Here is a 20742-nt window from a genome sequence, read left to right on the forward strand (position 1 = left end):
ATGCCCCATGCTGCAGAGGAAGACAAAAAAAACCCCAGGACTTCTGCCAATCTGTCCTGGAGGAAAATTCCTTCCCAATCCCAAATATGGCGATCAGCTAAACCCTGAGCATGTGGACAAGACAAATCAGCCAAACACCAAGGAAAGAATTCTCTGTAGTAACTCAGATCCCACCCCATCTAACATCCCATCACAAACTGATTATACTTGTTGCATCCCACACAGCATTTGATAGGAATTGACTTGATGTTGCTAATAAATGATAAGTACAGAAAATTTCACTATTGACCTGGTGTCAGTGCAATTGATCTGCAATTGAACATGAAGTCAAAGGGGATTCAATGTTGGAAAGCAGAGAGGCACTAGACCAGGCTATGTCATGAGAAGCATCATATCTGAAATGTACATGGGATTTGAATTAGATAAACAATATCCCCTACGGACTGTGAAGGTGGAAGCAGCCGCAGAAGTTCAAGAAGGGAGCAATATGCAGGGACCAAACTCAAACAGCATTGAGGCTAGTGGTTCTGGGTAAAGAGATCATCCTCTAGTCAACTCAACAAGCAAAGTTGAAGCACTACCTAAAGGTCAACATTGGAGAAAAACAGTAAAAAGGCAATGAACCATAAGGAAGGTTGTTGTCATTAGAAGCGGCCTGAATGTACTGTATGGGCCCAACACTAAGGTCCTTATTCAATTTCCACTTAAACTTTTTTCAGGCAAACCACCATTGAATTTAAAAGAGTGAATTAGAAGCTGATCAAAAATTGAATAAAGACCTCAGGATTTGACCCCGAATGAGGATTTGAGCCTTCTTCTATCCCAAAATAGAATATAGATGGGAAAATATAATAATAATGAATATTAATAATAATAATGGTAAGCATCATTATCCCCACTATGTGATAGGGACGATGAGGTGCAGAAAAGTTTTCTACAGTCACAGCAGGTAAGTGTCAAGGGCAGGGCTAGAAGCCAGGTTTTCTGACTACTAATTATCTACCTTATTAACTAAAGCACACTGTGTCCTATCAACCCCTCCTTTTTACTTGGTATATTCAAAGCCGATTGTTCATACAGCATGTTCTGTTTATGCTGACAGTTAGCCAACAGGCATCGTATGTAACGGAAATAACTAAAATTACCCAAACAGCAACATTTGTTTGTTCTGACAAACGTGCATCTGTGCATTGAAGACCCAGCACGTTGAATTAGGGGGTGCAATAGACTATAGGAATAAAGCTATCACAAGAGGAGGATACATAGAGTGTTAGTGAGCAGGGACTCCCTTTTGAGGGGGGCCAAGACATCCATCTGCTGACCTGAACTGACGTCCCAGAAGGTGTGCTGCCTGCCTGGACCTGTATCTGAGACTTTACTGAAAAGTTGGCAACGCTCATCTGTCCTTCTGACCACTGCCCTATGCTGCTCATCCATGTGGCCACTAATGGTACTGCCAAGTATGACCCTGAGCAGATCAGCACTGAATACAAAGCTCTGGGAGTGAGGGTAAAGGAGCGGCGGGCACAGGTGGTGTTCTCCACTATCCGCCTGGTTGAAGGTAAGAGTACAGGCACGGGGACACCTATTCTAGATATAAATGCATGGCTGCGCAGATGGTATTGATAGGAAGGCTTCAGCTTCCTCAACCAGAGGAAGCTGTTCTGGGAAGGAGGGCTGCTAGGAAGAGATGGGGTCCATCTGACCAAGAAGGAGAAGAGCATCTTTGCACACCAACTCAATAACCTAGAGAAAGGCTTTAACCTAGCTTCAAAAAGGACAGGTGACAAAAGCCCACAGGCGAGCATAAAAAAGGTAACAGAGGGCTAGATGTTGGGAGTGGGGGCATGGAAAATTAAAATAGGGGCATAGGAGCAACAAGAGGGAAATCAGTGCAGGAACTTGCTCAACATCTTAGATGTCTATACACAAATGCAAGGAGTATAGGAAATAACCCAGAAGACCTGGACATATTCATACATAAACTGAATTATGACTTAACTGGCATCACAGAGACCTGGTAAATCTCATGACTGGAATATCAGTACAGAGAGGTATAGCAGGCAAGAAAAAAGGGAGGATGTGTTGTATTGTACATCAAGAACGTATACACCTGTTCTGAGATACAAAAGAAGGTAAGAGGCAGAGCAGTTAAAAGTCCTTGATAAAAATAAAAGGGGAAAAATAGGGGTGATGTCATGGTAAGAGTCTACTATAAACCACCAAATCAGGAAGAGGAGGTGGATGAGGCATTTCTAGAACAAATAACAGAAATATTAAAAACACAAGACCTAGTAATAATGAGAGACTTTAGCTACCCAGACATCTGTCAGAAAAATAGTATGGAAAAACACTAAATTTACAGTAAGTTCTTGTAATGTACTGGGGACAACTTTTTGTTTCAATAAGTGGAAGCAGTAACCCGGGGGACAGCCACTTTAGACTTATTTCTGACCAACAGGGAGGAATTTGTGGCAAATCTTAAGGAGGAAGGCAATTTGGGTGAAAGTGACTATGAAATGGTCGATTTCACTGTGCTAAGGACAGGAAGGGAGTGAGAGCAGCAGAATAAGGATAAAGAACTTCAAAAAAAGCAGACTTTAACAAACTCGGACAATAGTAGGTAAGGTCCCATTGGAAGAAAATGTCAGAGATAAACGAGTTCAGAAGAGCTGGCATATTAAAAGCACAACTGCAAACTATCCCAGAGCTAGGAAGACTAGTAAGAAGCCAGTATGGCTCTATCAGGAATTCTTTACTTACCTGAAAATCAAAAAGAAGTCCTACAAAAAGTGGAAACATAGATGAATTGTTAAGGAACAGCACAAGCACATAGGGACAAAATCAGAAAGGCTAAGGCACAAAATGAGCTACAACTAGCAAAGGACATAAAGAGAAATAAGAAGAGGTTCTTTAAATACTTCGAGAGCAAGAGAAAGATGAAGGAAAGTACAGGTCCTCTATATAGTGGGGAAGGCGAGCTAATAACTGATGATATCAAAAAGGCTGAAGTGTTTAATGCCTATTTCACTTGTCTTCACTAAAAAGATTAATTGTGACAAGATACTTAACATAATACTAATGACCAGGGAGAAGGAATGCAAGCCAAAATAGGGAAAGAACAGCATGAAGAATATTTAGATGAATTAATTATATTCAAGTCAGCAGGGTCTGATGAAATTTATCCTAGGATACTTAAGGAATTATTAGCTGAAGTAACCTCAGAACTGTTAGCAATTATATTTGAGAATTCATGGAGCACAGGTGATCCCAGAGGAGCCAGAGGACTGGAGAAGGCAAACAAAATACCTGTCTTTATAAAGGGACCCAGGGAATTATAGACCTGTCAGCCTAACTATGATACCTGCAAAGATACTGAACTATATTATTGAACAATCAGTTTATAACACTGAGAGGATAATAGCATTAAAAGTATTAAAAGCATTAAAAGGAATAGCCAGCATGGATTTGTCAAGAACAAATAACGCTAAACCAACCTAATTTCCTTCTTTGACAGAATTATTGAGCTAGTGGATTGGAAGAAGCCGAAGACATGGTATATCTTCATTTTAGTAAGGCTTTTGACACAGTCCCAAGTGACATTCTCAATGAAATGTGGTATAAATGAAATTACTATAAGGCATTGTGCACAATTGGTTGAAAGGCCGTACTCAGATAGTAGTTATCAGTAGTTCCGTATCCTAATGGGAGGGTATATCTAGGAGGGTACCGCAGGGATTAGTCCAGGGTCTGATACTGTTCAATATTTTCATTAATGACTTGGATAATAGAGTGAAGAGTATGCTTATAAAATGTGTGGATGACACTGAGCTGGGAGGGGTTACAAGCATTTTAGAGGACAGGATTAGAATTCAAAACAACCTTGAAAAATTAGAGAATTGTTCTGAAATCAACAAGGTGAAGTTCTGTAAAGACAAGAACAAAGTACTACACTGAGAAGGAAAAATCAATCACACAACTACAAAATGGGGAATAATTGGCTAGGTGGTAGTACTGCTGAAAAGGATGAGGGAGTTATAGTAGATCACAAATTGAATATGTCAACAATGTGATGCACTTGTGAAAAAGACTAATATCATTCTGAGGTGTATTCATGGGTTGTCATATTAAAGAGATGGGAGATAATTGTCCCACTGTAATCAGCAATGATGAGGCCTCAGCTGGAGTACTGTGTCCAATTCTGGGCATCACACTTCAGGAAAAATGTGCATAAACTGGAGAGTGTCCTGAGGAGAGCAACAAAAATGATCAAAGGTTTAGAAAACCTGATCTATGAAGAAAGGTTAAAAAAGCCAACTGGATTTGTGTTGGTAAAAGTTTATACACCATCCTACACATTTGGACTTCAGACTTACTAATTTAATTATAAATTCCTTTATTATCTGGTGGTCTCCAATATTAATAATTTCTTTTATTAATAATACCCACAGTATAGGATGACCTAGGTAATCAAAATCTAGTCAGTCATAGCTTCCAAAGTTAGATGTTTCTCATGGCAACAGCTACAAAACAGCTGCTCCCTGCCTTGAGGGGAAGATTCTGCCAGCTCTCTGTCCCCACTGGGATCACTTATGGAAGGTCAGTTTACTCAGGCTCTTAATGTGGCTCCAGATTTTGTATCTTGTGAAATATTGGGAAAATGTACTGTTTGGGGGGATGGGGTTACTCAATATTAAAAAAATGAATAGTGGGCCAGCTCTAGTTTTTGAACAGGATAAAAAATAAGATTTTAATAAATATAAGTAACAAAGAAGTTAGCAAACAACTAATCAATTCTCTAGAGTTATACAATAAAAAGACGAGTATATTTATAAAAAGAACAGGAGTACTTGTGGCACCTTAGAGACTAACAAATTTATCTGAGCACAAGCTTCCGTGGGCTACAGCCCACTTCATCAGATGCATAGAATGGAACATATAATGAGGAGATATATATATAGAGAGAGAACATGAAAAGGTGGGAGTTGCCCAACCAACTCTAATAGGCTAATTAATTAAGATGAACTGTTGTCAGCAGGAGAAAAAAAAACTTTTGTAGTGATAATCAAGATAGCCCATTTAAGATAGTTTGACAAGATACTTCTATTTATACTTTCTATTTCCCCCATGTTAAGTATCTTGTTAAACTTTTAAATGGGCTATCTTGATTATCACTACAAAAGTTTTTTTTCTCCAGCTGACAACAGTTCATCTGATCCTCAGGGAGTTTGTTAAACTGAATCCCCTAATGTTTGTCTCTGCAGCTACATCACATTAAGTGAGAATCATGCTACCGATATTCTTTTTGTAATAAATATAGGTTTAATGTTCCATTTTAAAATTATTTAATATTTAATAATGCATAAAAAGGAGTGACTCTATATATGAGCTTCAGAAATCCCACAAAATTATAAGCAAACCAAATCAAACAAGTACTAACAATATTCACTATGGCATCTACATTACAAAGTTTGCCAACGGAGCTATGTCGGCCAAGTGTGAAAAAAATCACACCTGTACCTAACATAGCTATGTTGGCAAAACCCCTAGTGTAGACAGAACTATGCCAACAGAAGAGTGCTTCTGTCATCTCAGCTCACCGTCGTAAGGATGGCCAGGTAAGTCAAACTAAGATACTTCGACGTATCTTAGTTCAAAACCCTCCCCCTACCCCAATGTAGCCCACGCCTTAGCTAATGCTGTAATGTAGTATAGCTATGCCAGCTGAACTCCTGCTGGTTTACATGGTGTCTCCAATAGGGGGCTCTGCTGGCATAGCTATGCCAACAAAGACACTGTAGGTAGACAATACAGAGTGAAATATCTAGGTTTTCATTTATTTTAAACTCCGTTTTTATTGCATGTCCTCAAGTTATACACAATTACAAACAAAACAAAATAAATCTATGTTACAAGAATCTTATTTAGGTTGCAGAGTCAAGCACTCAAGAAGTTAAAATGCTCGATATACCATTGCCCATTCAACCTTAATTTTGCTGACTTGTGCGTCCATGGTCCCCACTGGAAAAAGGTTTTTAAAAAAGGAGCTACAAGAATTATTTGAGGTCTGGAAAACCTGCCTTTTACTCAGAGACTTAAGAAACTCAATATATTTAGTTTCTCCAAGAGAAGATTAAGAGATGACTTAATCACAACCTACAAGTACCTACATAGGGAAGAGATTTCTGATAGTAGAGAGTTCTTTAATCTACCAGAAGAAAGCATACATAACAAGTTCCAATAGTTAGAAACTGAAACTATGAACATTCAGACCAGAAGTAAAGAGCAAATATTTAACATGGAGGGTAATTAAACATTAGAAACATTTATCTAGCTATGTGGTGGCAGAGCTGGCTCCAGGCACCAGCTTATCAAGCAGGTGCTTGGGGCGGCCACTCTGGAGCAGGGCAGCGCTTTCAGGTATTCAGCAGCAATTCGGCGGAGGGTCCCTCACTCCCACGCGGAGTGAAGGACCTCCCGCTGAATTGCCGTTGATCGCAATCATGGCTTTTTTTTCTTTTTTTGGTTGCTTTGGGCGGCAAAACCCCTGGAGCTGGCCCTGTGTGGTGGATTCTCCATCACCCAAGAGTCTTTAAATCAAGGCTGCTGGATATATTAAACGATATGCTGTGTGGTTCCGTGACCAGCCATTGTGCAGGAAGTCAGACAAGACGATCATAATGGTTCCTTCTGGCCTTAACGGCTAGCAATTGGTTAATCCTGTGCACTGAATAAGGAAAGGATCCTGTGAAAAAATGCTATGTGATCATGTAATTAAAGACTGTATCATAATGCATACACAGAAGGAGTGGAATTAAGATGTTGTCCAGGCAAGTGTAAATTTGGTGTTTTCTAGCTTTTGTGTGATTCACTTTGCTATCTAAATAACATTATTTTAACATATTTTAAAAGTATTTTCCTATTTTTTTTAATTTCTCACAGCCCTGAGTGATGTAGTTATACTGATGTAAGTTTGTAGCACAGACCTGGCCTAGCTGCTGCTCCTGATAGACTGTCCCTCCTGCAGCTCACCAGGTTGGTGTCCAGGAAGGGCTTCATGCAAGAAGCGTGGGCGTGTAGGGGCTGTGGAGGCGCCAGAGGGAGGTTGTGAGGGGAGCTGCAGGGGTGAAGGGCAGCACGGAAGAAGATGGAAATGTGAGAAATGGAGGGACACCCGGGGCTCTCCTAAGGCAGCAGGGACCATAAACGGAAGGAGAGTTCCGCCAACCCCGGGACACACAGCGCACCCACCACTGCCTGGGGCTAGTAGGGCGTGGTGTCTGACGTGACGTGACGTGACGTGACGTCCCTGTCCCCCCAGCACCGCGCAGCCAAAGTCCCGCTCACCAGAGAGTTTTATTGACTTAACGCGGCCGTGAACTTGTCCGCGTCCCCACATAAACTGCTTCAATTTACTGTCCGAAACGCTGCCGCTCCAGCGCCTCCCCCGCTAACGTCACTTCCTGTCGCGGGGAAGGCGCTGGAGCGGTAGCGTTTGCGGGCATTAAATTGAAGCAAACAGACGCCGCGCTTTGCAGGGCGGAACAGGCGGAGCCTGAGTGAGGAGCACGCGCGTAATGTGCACGTCATTCCGCCCGTACTGCGGTTACTGGCGCCGTGGGGCCTGACGTCATTTGCGCGCGGGTTTGAAAATACAAAGCGGGGCCGAGGAGGAGCAGGCGGGAGCGTGGCCTCGCGGGGAGATGGATGGGGCCGGGGAGGGCGCGGTGTCCCCTGGGCTGTTTGCGGAGACAGAGGCTGTCGCCGCCGGCTGGATGCTGGAGTTCACCTGCTACGCGCTGTGCCGGCACTTCCGGGAGGGGCGGACGCGGGACTTCGAGCGGAGCCGGGACACGGCGCAGGGTGAGAAGGGCTGAGCCAGGGGCGGCGCTGGGGAAGGCGGGTCGCGGCCGCTCCGTGATTGGAGCTTTTGGTGTCGTCACAGCTGTAGCGGGCGCCCGCCCGAGCGTGGCCACACAGGGCCCTGCCCCGCGATGCCTCTTGCCGACGAAGCTGTGGCCCCTCCCTGCTCTGACCCTGGCCCCAGGGCAGCTCGCGGGCCCCCCCCTTCAGGGTTCCCCAGTCTCAGGGGACGAGCCCCTGGTGCCACTAACGGTTCCGCTCCGCTCGCTGCCGAAGCTCAGTCTAGTGGGCCGCTCTGCCCCCGCCCAGCCTGCGCACCGCTGTCCCTGCAGCGCTTTGCTGGAGCTGGCTGCGCCCTGCAGATTCCCACTCCCCGCCGCCGGAGGGCCTCACGATTGGACGTTTTTCCTTCCCCCGATCAGGTCAAAAAGTGAAACCTGGGAAAAGGTGCCGGGAAAAGGCTGCCAGGAATGTGCGGCTCATTCTGAAAGGCGCTTGTCAAGTTCGCCACCTTGCCTCAGGAAGGAGTGAGGTTGACAAGAGCCTTCCCAGTTGGCAGCTCGGAGACGTCATCTTGGTTTTTCCCACCGAACAGTTCACTTTCCCGTGGAAAACTCCGACGAGCTTTAGGTAGCGCTTACAGTGAGACACACTTGTGAAGAGCAGTTTGGGCTTTCCCCAGACGTTTGTTTCAGAGCACAGACACTTGTACTTCACTGTAAGGATCAGATCTGTGGGCATGTCTATATTGGAAAGTTGTTTGGGGTTATGTTTTTCAAGGTTAAGTCATTTGAAACAACTTATTTCCAAACCACTGCATCCACTTTAAAATGTTTAAGAAGCTTCATTTAAAATTAAATTACAATGCAGAGGCCCCTGGACTGGTGGCCAGGACCCAGGAAGTGTGAGTGCCACTGAAAATCAGCTGGCATGCTGCCGTTGGCATGTGTGCCATAGGTTGCCTACCCCTGTATTTAGTCTAAAGATGCACACACTAAACAGGCACACAAGCTCTGAAGTGCATGAGCATCTGAATGTACTGATGAATCTCACCCCCACCAGTGACACATTTCAAGCTATTAACAGATAACAGTTTAAAGATTTTACATGCTAAGATGGGAAGAAAATGACTATCTGTATCAGAATGTGTTACAGAACACAAGGAAGTACTCAAAAGTTTTAAAAAAACAAACAGGAGAAAGGAATGAAGTTGTGTGTATGTGCTACAAATGGTGGTGGCCCAATTATTAAATGTAAATATTTATAGGCTAATAGTTGTAAGCCTACAAGAGTAAACCATTAATTCACATGAAAAGTTTTATTTGGGGATTAGAGAGGTTGTTTTCTCAAACTCAGAGGTGGACTTGTGTGTTGAGTTCTGTTTTAGTTTTGCAGCAAACCACCACTGATGAACAGAATTCAAAACATTAATCTACTGAATACTTTTACCTTCCATCTTTCGATCCACCAAAATAAGCCATAATATTTACCCAGAAAAACTATGAATAGTTTTTTGCAGTGATTTTCACCTGTTTTTGTTGTTGTAATAAACACTGATAAATTCCCAGGAAAAATAAAATAAAAACTGAAAATGAAGGGCCCTAAATATTTAGCAAACATGTGCACCGGGGGGTGGGGGGAGAGAGGGGGCTTTGTTTGTTTGTTTTTGTGATCCATCTTCTTCCCAGCCCCCAAGCATTCTAGGAGTGCCAAACAGTTCTCGGAGAAATTCACCAGTCTGGTGTAGTCAAGATCTGAGAAGGACAACACTCTAACTGCTTCTCCTATATCTGAGGATATCTGCTGAGAAACTCAGGGGGAAGGGTCATAGTGCATAATCAACTGAACATGTGTTTCTAGTGAGATGCTGGGCTAAAAAGGCTAATGTGATCCTTGGTTATATAAACAGGGACTATTGAGTAGGAAAGTTGTATTAATCTGTGGTGATCAGATCAAAGCCAGATACGGGAATACAGTTCTGGTGTCAGCAATTCAAAACGGATGTTGAAAAATTGGAGAGAGTTCAGCAAAGAGCCATTAGAATGATTAAAGGGTTGGAAAACGTACCTTATCATGAAAGACCCAAGGAGCTCAATCTCTTCAGCTTATCAAAGAGAGGGTAACGGAGGAGCTTGATCGGTTTATAAATACCTACGGAAATTTGATTGTAGCAGGCTCTTCAGTCTATAAGACAAAAGTATAACAAGGTCCGGTAGGTGGAAGTTAAAGCTAGACAAACTCAGACTAGAAATCTGCAAGTTTTTAAGTATGATGGTAATTCACCATTGGAACAATTTACCAAGGGCTGTTGTGGAAATCTTTTACATTAAGATTGGATGTTTTTCTAAAAGATGTTTTGTATTTCAAGCAAGAATTAATTTGAGGAAATTATATGGCCCGTGCTATTCAGGAAGACGGGTTACAGAATCTGTGAACCAGTGCTATTTGTGCCATGTCTCTCAAGAGAAACTATGGACCAGCAAAGTTCTCCAGTCTTGGTTTAAGCAACCTAAATGTTGTATTTCTGGTTTTGGTATAAACAGTTTTTTCCAACTTGCTGCAATATTTGTCTGAAAATCTTGCATTGAACTTTTATTATTACAAAGCATTTTTAACAACTTCTGGAATTCTCTGTTCTTTTTAAAGTACATTGATCAATTTTATACCCAAACAATATGTCAGATCTAACTGCAGTTCCATTCAGTTTCATGTAAGTGGAAAGTGCTAATGTACAGGAACAAAGGCTTTTTCTGTCATAGTTTGAAGGAAGGGGAGAGATGGGAAGGAATGCAAAAACCACAGTAAAGCAGTGATCATAGCTATCAATAATAGGACTTGTGATTGAGAAAACTCTTCCTTTCTCCACTCCCTTGAAAAATTTCCACATATTTGCCTCCCTCCCCAGAGCTGGATAGAATTCAAGCTCTACTTTGCTTCAAGTTAAGGTCAAAATACACTCTTACAACTGCACAGTACAGGTTTCATGTCAAAGATCTGGAAAAAATAAAGCTGCTGAGGAAACTGGAATGTCTTTCACACTTGAATAGGTCCAGTGCAAAGACTTTTAGTTTCCATTATGCCTCCTACACCTAGAGAAATACAATTCTTACACATTACCTGTACTACAGTTATTTGAAATCTAACTCCAATTTTCTTTAAAATCTTCTGAACTCTGGCTCCATCTACAGGATACAGTAGCTAAGGAATGCATTCTATGTATTATGGAAATCATTATCTACGAAGTCTCTACATTACAACGTAAAACTTAAAGTATCTGTATTTGAGACAAAGTTTTTTAGTTTGTCTAGTCTGTTTTAGCTGAGATGAGGAAGGCCAATGAAGTAGTAAGAATAAATTGTGGAACTATGTTGCTATTCAAAACTATATTTCTCTAGCTGAAGTCTAGAGTTACAGTAGTCCCACTGTTCTTGCTCCCCGTGTCTACACTGCAGTAGAATTGTAAAGGAAGCCTGGAAAGCAATACAGTATTTAGAGCTATGTTGGGTAATAAACCAAGGGCTTTAAAATAAACTAATTTGTAAACGCTATTAAATTTGTAACGCCTGTTCCAACTTTCCCCATGGGCCATGATTTACTACTGTAAGCAAGTACATTAATTTGATTTTTGCTTATGTAAATATATCTAAGTAAAATAGAATGACCACTGTCGCATACAGTGCGGTCTAGTGATGTTAACACTGGGCTTGGGAGTCAGGAGCTCCCACATTCGAGCCCCAGTTAGCACAAAGTACATACTTAAGTACTTTGCTGAATTGCTGTTCTCCAATCCCAGCTCTGCCTCTGATGCTTGTGTGGTTTTGGACAAATTACTTGACCTTGCCCCACCCCTTCCCATTTACTTTTCTCATTTGACTACTTACCCTTTATGTTGTGAGTTCATTAATTCAGTTTGTTCTGCACCTTACAAATATGAACTTTATTGAGGTTATATGCACTGTAACTTTACCTTGCTGTTTTTTGTTTTTATTTTTTAATACTAAACTGCACGTGTATATTAAACAATGTTACAGTGCCATCCACTTCCTGAATCTGGTATTTTTAGCCCAAATAAATATATTATACGTCTCCTCTTTCTACTTACTTGACTCACCCTGATTTGGTCTTATTTCTAATTCTAATGAATCTGTTTAGACTGATAGTCATAAGCCATGGTGCTTCAATTACTTCTGTCCAAAAACTACTTTAACCCTAATAGGTATAATGGTAATATATATGCCCTCCTTTCCTTGTGAAATGTTGCAAGATTTCCCTTGCTTGTGCTTTGAGATGCTGCTGTTGCTATGGTAACACACTTGCTTTGTCAGTCAAACAGCTACAATGAATTTTTTTTTCCTGGGTAATCATTTCCTTTGTTCCTTGTTTCTGAGGTAGCACATGGTTTTGGGATATTACCAAAAATGTCTTTGAAGTCTCCAGTTGTATTTTATTTATCTCGCTTAAGATTTTGAGTGAAACAAAAGCTTTCATTTACATGTGGTATTTTGCGATTCTGAATTTAGCTAAATATTTTACAGAATATGAACCTCTGGTGTGCTCCGTCACTTCTAGTTGCTGCTGTAAATCTCAAGTAATCTGTCTTAAATATGAACCTGATTACATCCATTTTGTAATGGAGAAGAAAGTTATTTACTAATGCACTTTTGAAAATGACTGCTAATACTTTTTTAAAGCATTGACATTGGTTAAACTAGTAAAATACTTTAAATCCGATAGGTGTGGCAAGTTCTGTGCCTCTTTTACCTCTATCCACAGTGTGGCACTGCTGGAACAAAACTGATTTAAGTCTTCTCTTTCCTTTTTCAGCTATTATTAATGGACTGTCCAAAATAGCTATTCATCAGAGGAAAACAGTGTACCTGTGTCAGTTTTTGACACGAATTTCAGAAGGAAAAACACTTGGTATATATTTCTCATTAACTCTTATTTTTAATGCAATTCTGATTTTTAAAAGGTTATTTGGATGAAGCTGATATGCGTTTCTCCACTCGCTTGGCATGGTGCACCAGATGAGTTCTTCCTTTCCTTCCTTGTCCCCTAATCCCCACTTTTCTTAGTAACTGTGAATAATTAAATTGCTTCTCTTAGGTATATATTTTTCACCTGATTACATTCAGACAGTGTTCAACTTTTTTTTTTAATTTTAGTTCTGTTTTTCCAATTAAAAAAAAAAAAGTCCTGTGTTATCAGTACTGAACACTCCCATTTGGCCTATCTTCGGCCCCCAGGGTTTTTACAGAAATGTTGATAGTGATAATAGACTTGGGTTGCAGGAGATTCACCTGTATACCCTTCTGGATGGCATCTTGATCAGAGCTCCATCACAGTGAAGAGCACAAAGGGCCACACCTTGGATGTTGAATCTCTTCCAGGCATAAAGCTTCATCTGTGCCAGGATAAGTTCTCTGGTGCCATCCAGTATTACATTTTCTTGTTGCAAAGCCACAGAATACCTATCATCTCGCTATGCTTCCAAATGCTAGGATTCCTGGTGTCGTGCATAGGGATTGCTCCATGGGCACAATAACTCATGAGAAGTCTTCAAGCCTTCATAGTAAGGGTGTGAACCACTTCCTCAATCAAATATGGGTTCCTTACAATGGTGGTCAGCCCATGACAATGTGTGCAAAGGCATGCCTATCTGCCTTCCAGATCCTTTAGTTCTCACAAGCAGTGCAGATTCAACAAGTGTGCCAAGAGCACAGTGCATATCCCAGAAATCAGCGCTGTCAGCCTTGTATAGACAAGAGCCTTACTGCATGTTCCAAAAGGACAGGGTGGTGGTCAGGACACCATAAACCTTCCTTCATTCTGTCCAAAACTACAACATGCATCTGAAAAGGCATGGCATACTTAGATTTTCAGAGTTCTTCTGACATCTATCTCAAGCATACAGAATCCATGAGAAGCTTGTGCTCCTTGTTTGTGTCCTTCCACTCAAGATACCAGGGATCCAAAGCTTCCAAGTCCTCCATCGCTAGGTTGATTAGACCAGAGTCTCTCAAACTTTCCAGACAACTGTATTCCTTTCAGAAGTCTGACTTGTTTTGCATACTCCTAAGTTTCACCTCCCTTAAAAACTACTTGCTTACAAAGTCAGTGCATGCTATAACTGAAATTGCTTACTTTCTCATTTTTCCTATATAATTCCAACTGATTTGTAATATAAATATTGTACTTCAGCATATAGTGTATAGAACAGTATAAACAAGTCATTGTCGATGTGAAATTTTAGTTTGTACTGACTTCACTAGTGCTTTTTATGTAGCCTGATGTAAAACTAGGCAAATATCTAGATGAGTTGATGTACCCCCGGAAGACCTCTGCATACCCCCAGCGGTACACATACCCCTGGTTGAGAAACACTGGATTAGACTGTATTGTGGAAGCTTACAAATCATCCACAGGGATCCCTGAAAGGATCAAGTCACACTCCATGAGATCTTTAACAATCTCATGCATGGGACAAGCTAGTGGATCCACTTCTGAAATTTGCAGAACAGCCACTTAGTCTATAGCTGACACCTTTGTTAAGCACTACAAAATGCTGCCTTTGGCAGGAAGGTGCTGTAGGCAGTGGCCCAGAAATAGGCCAGACTCTTATAAATGTCAAAACAGGAGCTTTTGAAAGGCCGCTAGTTGCAACTAAGTTGTAAGTTTAGTAGTAACTGAAGCAACAATATTGAAAGAGAGATGGAAATGTATGTTTATATAAATATTTCTCTCTTCTCTGAAGTTGAGGGCACTTCAGTTTTCTTTGAGTCTCCAGCTATGCTGCAAGTGATATTAAGTGTGGCTGACTTTAAAATGTCTATTTCAGGAGGAACGATAATCTGTCTATAGTTAAGAAAGATACTAAAAAATAGGGCAAAAAACCCTTTCAAAACTAAGGAAGATACAGAGTAGTATGTGGTATATGCAGAAGAGGACGAGTCAGAATTTAATTAGTTGAAATTAAGAGGAAAAACTGAGCCAGATTCCAGGAATATGTAAACTAATATATCCAAAATAAATACAGTTCATACAAGCAATCATATTTAAACTTAATACCTACAGGCAAGAATACTGAGCTAATCACAACACTGAGAAGTATAACTTGCTTTAAAAACAAAGGCACAGTAGTGCAGCCATCAGTGTGTGGGAGGGAGTTCAATTTCTGTTGTGTTTTGCTAACATTGAAAAGACTCTCAGCTCTGCAGAGCCCATTTGAAGAAAATGTGAGACAGCAAATCCTCCACACACTGAAAATATTTTGAAGAGATGTGAATTTTTTTAAAACACTAATACTCATGCACAGTTTAAAAAAATTACATAAAATTAAATATACTTAATGTGATAATTTCAGCTGTTTGGAAAATGGTGTCATGTTATTACTCTTTGCCACTTCAGAGGTAACTTCATTTTCTCCTTAAGGTTATCACTTTGAAAGCGATAAGAGAATTTCACCTTTGGAATCTGCTCTGTCAATTTGGAAACTGCTTGAAGAAGAGCAAAGCAAACCAGATAACCTGCATGAAGATATTCATCGCTTAATTTTGATTCAGGTATATGCATTGTTCAAAACATTTATGCAGGTCAATCTAGTAATTCACATACTCACAAGAAAACTGCCAGAGTTCTAGTTCAACTCACCTCATCCCACTTGCATATAAAGTGTAACTGCTGTTGAAACCATATTGAGAATTTCAGGGGAAGGTGCGAGGTATGCCACACTAGACAGTTGTTGGATAATCTGCACTTGCAAAAAGTTCATTAGCTAACCTCAGTTGGGGGTGAATAAGTCCTTAGGCATGGGGTCATTTTTTTAGTATTAACTATTTCTGGATAGTTCTTGCCATCCATATAAATGTGCAATCATTCTTTGAATCTTGTACTTGTTGGTTTCTTACAGCAAAGTACTTACCCGCACTGTACCATAGCTAGATGCAGAAAAATAACAAAATATGCACCCCTTTTTAATGAACTCACTTGCTCTAAAATAGTAAACAAATTTCTCCTGCTATAATATCTTATGGGGACTCAGTTAAAATCTGAATTTAAGTTTTAAGTAGGAGACCTATCTTACTATAGATTTGGTGCCTTGTAAAGCTGCAGAAATTTAAGTTTTATACTTCCAGATTTCCTAAATGGTATTGCATTTTAGTATATCCTGTAGATATAATTTATTTACCCTCATTATAGGCTGTAGCCGTCCACATAGAGAGAGGATGCTGTAAGGAAGCTACAGAAGTCCTTGAAAGACTATTTGCAGAATCTGAATCAAATAAGGTAATAATGGCAACTTCCGGGTGTATTGATTTTTTGGGGTGGGGGGGGAAGGGGGTGGGCAGGGTTAAATATTTTCACCTTTGTGTAGAATATAAGTGGGGGGGGGGAAATAAAGTCAGGCTGTTTAGTTTGGGGTTTGTTGTTTACCATGTTCACTCTGACAGCTGGCTCAATGAGAGTGAAGGCTGAAAGTAATTATCCAGGAGTAGACAATACAGCTTTGTCTAAATTAGGATTTCAACAGCATAACTGGAATTCAGTGAACAATTTTAGTGATTCAGAAGCAGAAATAAAATCCACCTCATTCCTCATAATAGTTAATACAATTCAAACAGGAATAAAGAGCAATAAAAACTTTAGTCTCTAAAGCAGATGATATTCGTCATACTCATGGGGAACAGATTTAATCAATAGACTCCTCATTTTTATGTAGTTTCTTATGAGCAGAAGCACAGTCTAAGAAGAAAAAGAACCTTTAGTAAATATTCAATCACAAGCCAGGCATGTGATGATGATTGTACTGAGAAACAAGGTAAATCGATGTGTTCCTCTACATGGATTGTGATGGGTTCCATAGCAGCTTTGCATTTCCAAGAAACTTGAATGCTTTCTAGAAGCCTGGAATCTGAATTTTATTCTGGTCATACTCATGAGTTTTCCACCTGAACCATTGCAGAGTGCTCTATTCACTTATAAGTGATATTTCCATCTTTATGGGGGTGTCAGTTACCACAAATTGCAGAACAAGGAGGAGTTGGAATTTTAAGCTATGTCAGCTTCCATAACACGAATCTATAGTACTGTGTGCAGGATTTGGATGGCTGTTGTCTGGAGTTCAGGTCTCATCTTGACCCAACTTTTTCTCATTGCTTTAGTACTAATTGGCTCTTCTTTTTCTGAATATTACTAACAATTGCTAACCTCTTCGAGTGGTAATTTGCAGAGGCAATAAAAGAGAAAAGAAGTTAATTACTAACAACTGGAGTTCTCTGAATTGTCTGTTCCACTCTCCTTTTCCCCATTTCCTTGGAGTTGTAGGATTGGCTTAAAGAAGGTGAAGAGGAAATAAGGGTTATTTGGAAAGTTTTGGAATCCATAGGTTACAGTTTAATGTTCATGCAACCCAAACTCCTTGAAATGGTTCTGGAATTCATAAGGCATGATACAGAATCCAAAATAAGGATCTATGTAGGCAATACCTTCAGAGGACTCAGTTACTAGTAAATAGCCTTCCTTGTACACTTTTGATTGCCATTCCCAGCCAATGCACAATAGATATTTGAGAAGTGATATTAAGCATATTATAAAATATATTTGCAGATGTTGCTTATATAATCAGATACAATACATGGATTTTTGGTATATTCTGAATTTTCTTTGTTTATAGGCTTTAAGAATGAAACTGGCCTTAATAATTAATGGGAACAATCCAGATCTGCCTTTTCTTCAGAGCTTCAGTTATGATCTCTTGATCAATAAAATCAAGTCTTACATTGATGTTTTCTTGAAAGAGAACTCAACAAACTTTCTAATCAAGGTATGTTGAGTAAACACAAAGCTCATAAACTAGTAAAAATGGTGCATGCTGAGGCAAAATAAAGGGGATGGAAAAAGTCCAGGAGATGAGTTGATCTAGAAGAGTACCTTGAGCACTTTTAGAGAGAAGAGCCTTACATTGCCGCATATGGCTCTGTTAATAAACAAGGCAAAGCATGTGCTTAAGAGAAGAATAGTAGAATAAATTTCACAAAAATACTACAGAAAATAGATTCTTGATGTGGGAAACACAAGTATTGCACAACAAGCTTTGTTTTGAAAGAAATACAAGAAAATAAGAATTGTATGATTAAAACTGGATCCTTTTAAACTTGCGTATGAGTAAGAGAATCACTTTTTGTCATCTAGAACAGACTGTTTAAAAAAGCATGAAATAGCTAGTTACATTATTTTTTCTTTAAGTCTATAAAACTTTAGTATTATACAGCTTAGATATTTATTGTAAATTAATATCAGATTAAAGAATCTAATTATTTTCACTTCCTTCCTATTTGAAATCATTGAGATAGAGAAACACTTCTACCACAGTTCATCTTCAGGGTGACACTTTATTAAAGTCAATCTTCTTTTACGTAGATATTGAAAAGAGATGTTAATGAAAACTATATCTAGTCAACCGTGAGGGGAAATTCTTTAATGTGTGCTTTTATAATTGAGTAATTCAGAGGATTGCTTCTAAACTTTGTGTAGTATTTAACAAGGTTAAAGAGAGGAACAAGTCTTTAAATCAATAAATCTGATCTTTAACGTCTTTTAGAAGCAGAGAGCATTCAAAGTATTAAGTACACTTAAAGAATTCAAAGTGGCACTGTAATATGGGGGTCTTTATCTGCTAGTGACCCCTTGCAGGACAATGGGGAATTACACCAACCTGTCCCCATTGTTCATCATGCTGTCACACCCAACTCTGCATTCGTCAAATCATTTTGAAGACCTGGCAAGGAGGGGTCAGTTCTTGACAAGTCTCTATCCCCTTTAGGCTAATAGGGAACAGAAGTTGTATGACTCCAGTAGGAGCTAATCCTACCTAATTGTTCTGGAGGTAGGAGCTTCTTTTAAAGAGACCCTGGCTAGGGTAGGTAGGGGAACCCAGGTGCATCCGCTCCACTGGGTTCCAGCCCAGGGCCCTTATTAGTAACAGCCAGCACTAGCCCTTCACAGATGCTTGCTGTTCCCTGAGTGACTTCCTACCTCTGTAGTCCTTCCCCAGCTTCTTGCCCTGGTTTTCCCCTTTCAGTAGGTTGGTTTGTCTGTCAGCTTCTCACCAGTATACTGGAGGGATCCTTTCTCTGCTGTCCCTCTGTCTCTGGCAGTTGCTCACCCCCTGCCTTGCAGCCCTTTTATCCTCACAGCTGCTGTGGGGCTGCTAGTCAGCTCTGGCTGAGCAGTCAGTTGCTTTGTTCTTAATTTTTTTTAATTGGTTAAAAAAAATCAGATTTCTGTTAGGGCACCAAAGAAAATACCTTTAGATAGTTCCCTGCTGTTGCTATGTGTCTCTCCAGTAGAGGTGAATCAGGAAGACCCAGGAGCTCCACACCAAATGTTCTGAGGCCCACAGTATACCACTCCCCCTTTCCTACCCATCCCTGTTATACTCTTCAGGAGCATCACTGAGGTTAGTGCTTTCAATGTCCAAAATACTTTCTGATACATGCAGAAGAATCCTGGGGAGCAAACAGCCCCCTCCTTCCATTGCACAGTCAGCTGCTTTCCCCTCCTGCACATATCCACGGACATGCCTGTACTTCCCTGGCATAGAGAAGTCCCACAACTCCACGTCACTTAGCTACATTGTCCCTTGGTACCATGCAGGGAGGTTAGTAGGGCAAAGGGGGTGCATATGTGGGTCAGAGTGAAAGGGTGTCTGTCTTGACTACCACCAAACTCAGAATCTTCAGAAGTGCAGCTGCTACTGCTATTGGCAAACTCCTTGCAGGGCCTTAAAAAAAGCGAGTAGGTAAGCTGTGCCAGAGCAATGCATAGGTAGTGTTATCAAGCTAGTATTGAGACAAGAGGAAGTGCCATCAAAAAAATCCATCTGAATTCATACACAATAAATGGGGGGTATTTTTTTTCAATTTGTCAGTTACAATCTCACGTTTTAACTTTAACAATAATAGGTACAACATCTGCAGGCACAAACATGATTTTCAAATGTGTCCCTTTAAATTTTTAAATGTCTGACACATTGATGGTTTTAAATAGCTGACTATTAATATTACATTTTTTCTGCTTCTCTCTCCACTTGACTGTAAGCACACACATCCTGATTGCCTTAGATAAAATTTGTTATTTGTTTGATAAAATTTGTTTGTACCAATATTCTTAAATTCTGATCCATCAGATATTTAGTTTTAAATTTAAAATGGCAAGAAAGCCAGCAGGATCTATTCATACAAGCAGTACAATTGAATCTGCCTTTAGAATAACATTTGCTCCCTTAGAATAGCATGCATCCCCCACATACCCTTGTTTGTTTGAACATGTATTGTGTAACTGTTAATGTACATAGCATCAAATGTGTTCCTCTCTTAAAATGTCTTTGGTTATTGAACTTTTGATAAGTGTTCTGATGGAACTCTAGTTCTATGCATAACCTAATGAATGCTACTTTGAATATATTTATCTTAATGGCAAAATGTTATGTGAGAGACCCAGTCCAGTGTGGTACAGGAGTCTGGTAGAGGGCAAATATACTGGTCACTGGATGAGTAGTTTTCTGTTTCCTGAGTGACCAGAGCAGGGGCTGCACTAGAGTAATCAGGAACTTGCTAGAACCAATTAAGACAGACAAACTGATTAGATCACCTGCAGCCAATCAAGGCAGGCTAATCAGGGCGCCTGGGTTTAAAAAGGAGCTCACTCCAGTCAGGTGAGGGGGAGCCAGAGGAGAAGTGCGTGTGAGGAGCTGGGAGCAAGAGGCGCAAGGAGCTGAGAGTGAGGCCATGTCTACATCTAAAATTTTGCAGCGCTGGTTGTTACAGCTGTATTAGTACAGCTGTATAGGGCCAGCGCTGCAGAGTGGCCACACTTACA

The 20742-nt window shown here is 40.4% G+C and overlaps 1 protein-coding gene and 1 long non-coding RNA gene across 2 annotated transcripts in view; one reads left to right on the plus strand and one right to left on the minus strand.

The window, feature by feature from the left end:
- LOC115646867 overlaps nucleotides 1-7341 on the minus strand; it is a 67736-nt gene extending 60395 nt beyond the window's left edge. Inside the window, exon 1 of the long non-coding RNA XR_003999162.1 lies at nucleotides 6987-7341. This is a non-coding gene — a long non-coding RNA (uncharacterized LOC115646867). The remainder of the gene's footprint in view (nucleotides 1-6986) is intronic.
- Nucleotides 7342-7481: 140 nt separating this feature from the next.
- TERF1 (telomeric repeat binding factor 1) overlaps nucleotides 7482-20742 on the plus strand; it is a 29308-nt gene continuing 16047 nt past the window's right edge. The window contains exons 1-5 of the mRNA XM_030553267.1: nucleotides 7482-7863; nucleotides 12688-12783; nucleotides 15295-15425; nucleotides 16063-16149; nucleotides 17537-17686. Of these exons, the coding sequence (XP_030409127.1) occupies nucleotides 7704-7863; nucleotides 12688-12783; nucleotides 15295-15425; nucleotides 16063-16149; nucleotides 17537-17686 (624 nt within the window). The 5' untranslated portion in view covers nucleotides 7482-7703. The remainder of the gene's footprint in view (nucleotides 7864-12687; nucleotides 12784-15294; nucleotides 15426-16062; nucleotides 16150-17536; nucleotides 17687-20742) is intronic.

Source organism: Gopherus evgoodei, chromosome 2 (genome assembly GCF_007399415.2).
Source record: "Gopherus evgoodei ecotype Sinaloan lineage chromosome 2, rGopEvg1_v1.p, whole genome shotgun sequence".
NCBI lineage: Eukaryota > Metazoa > Chordata > Testudines > Testudinidae > Gopherus > Gopherus evgoodei.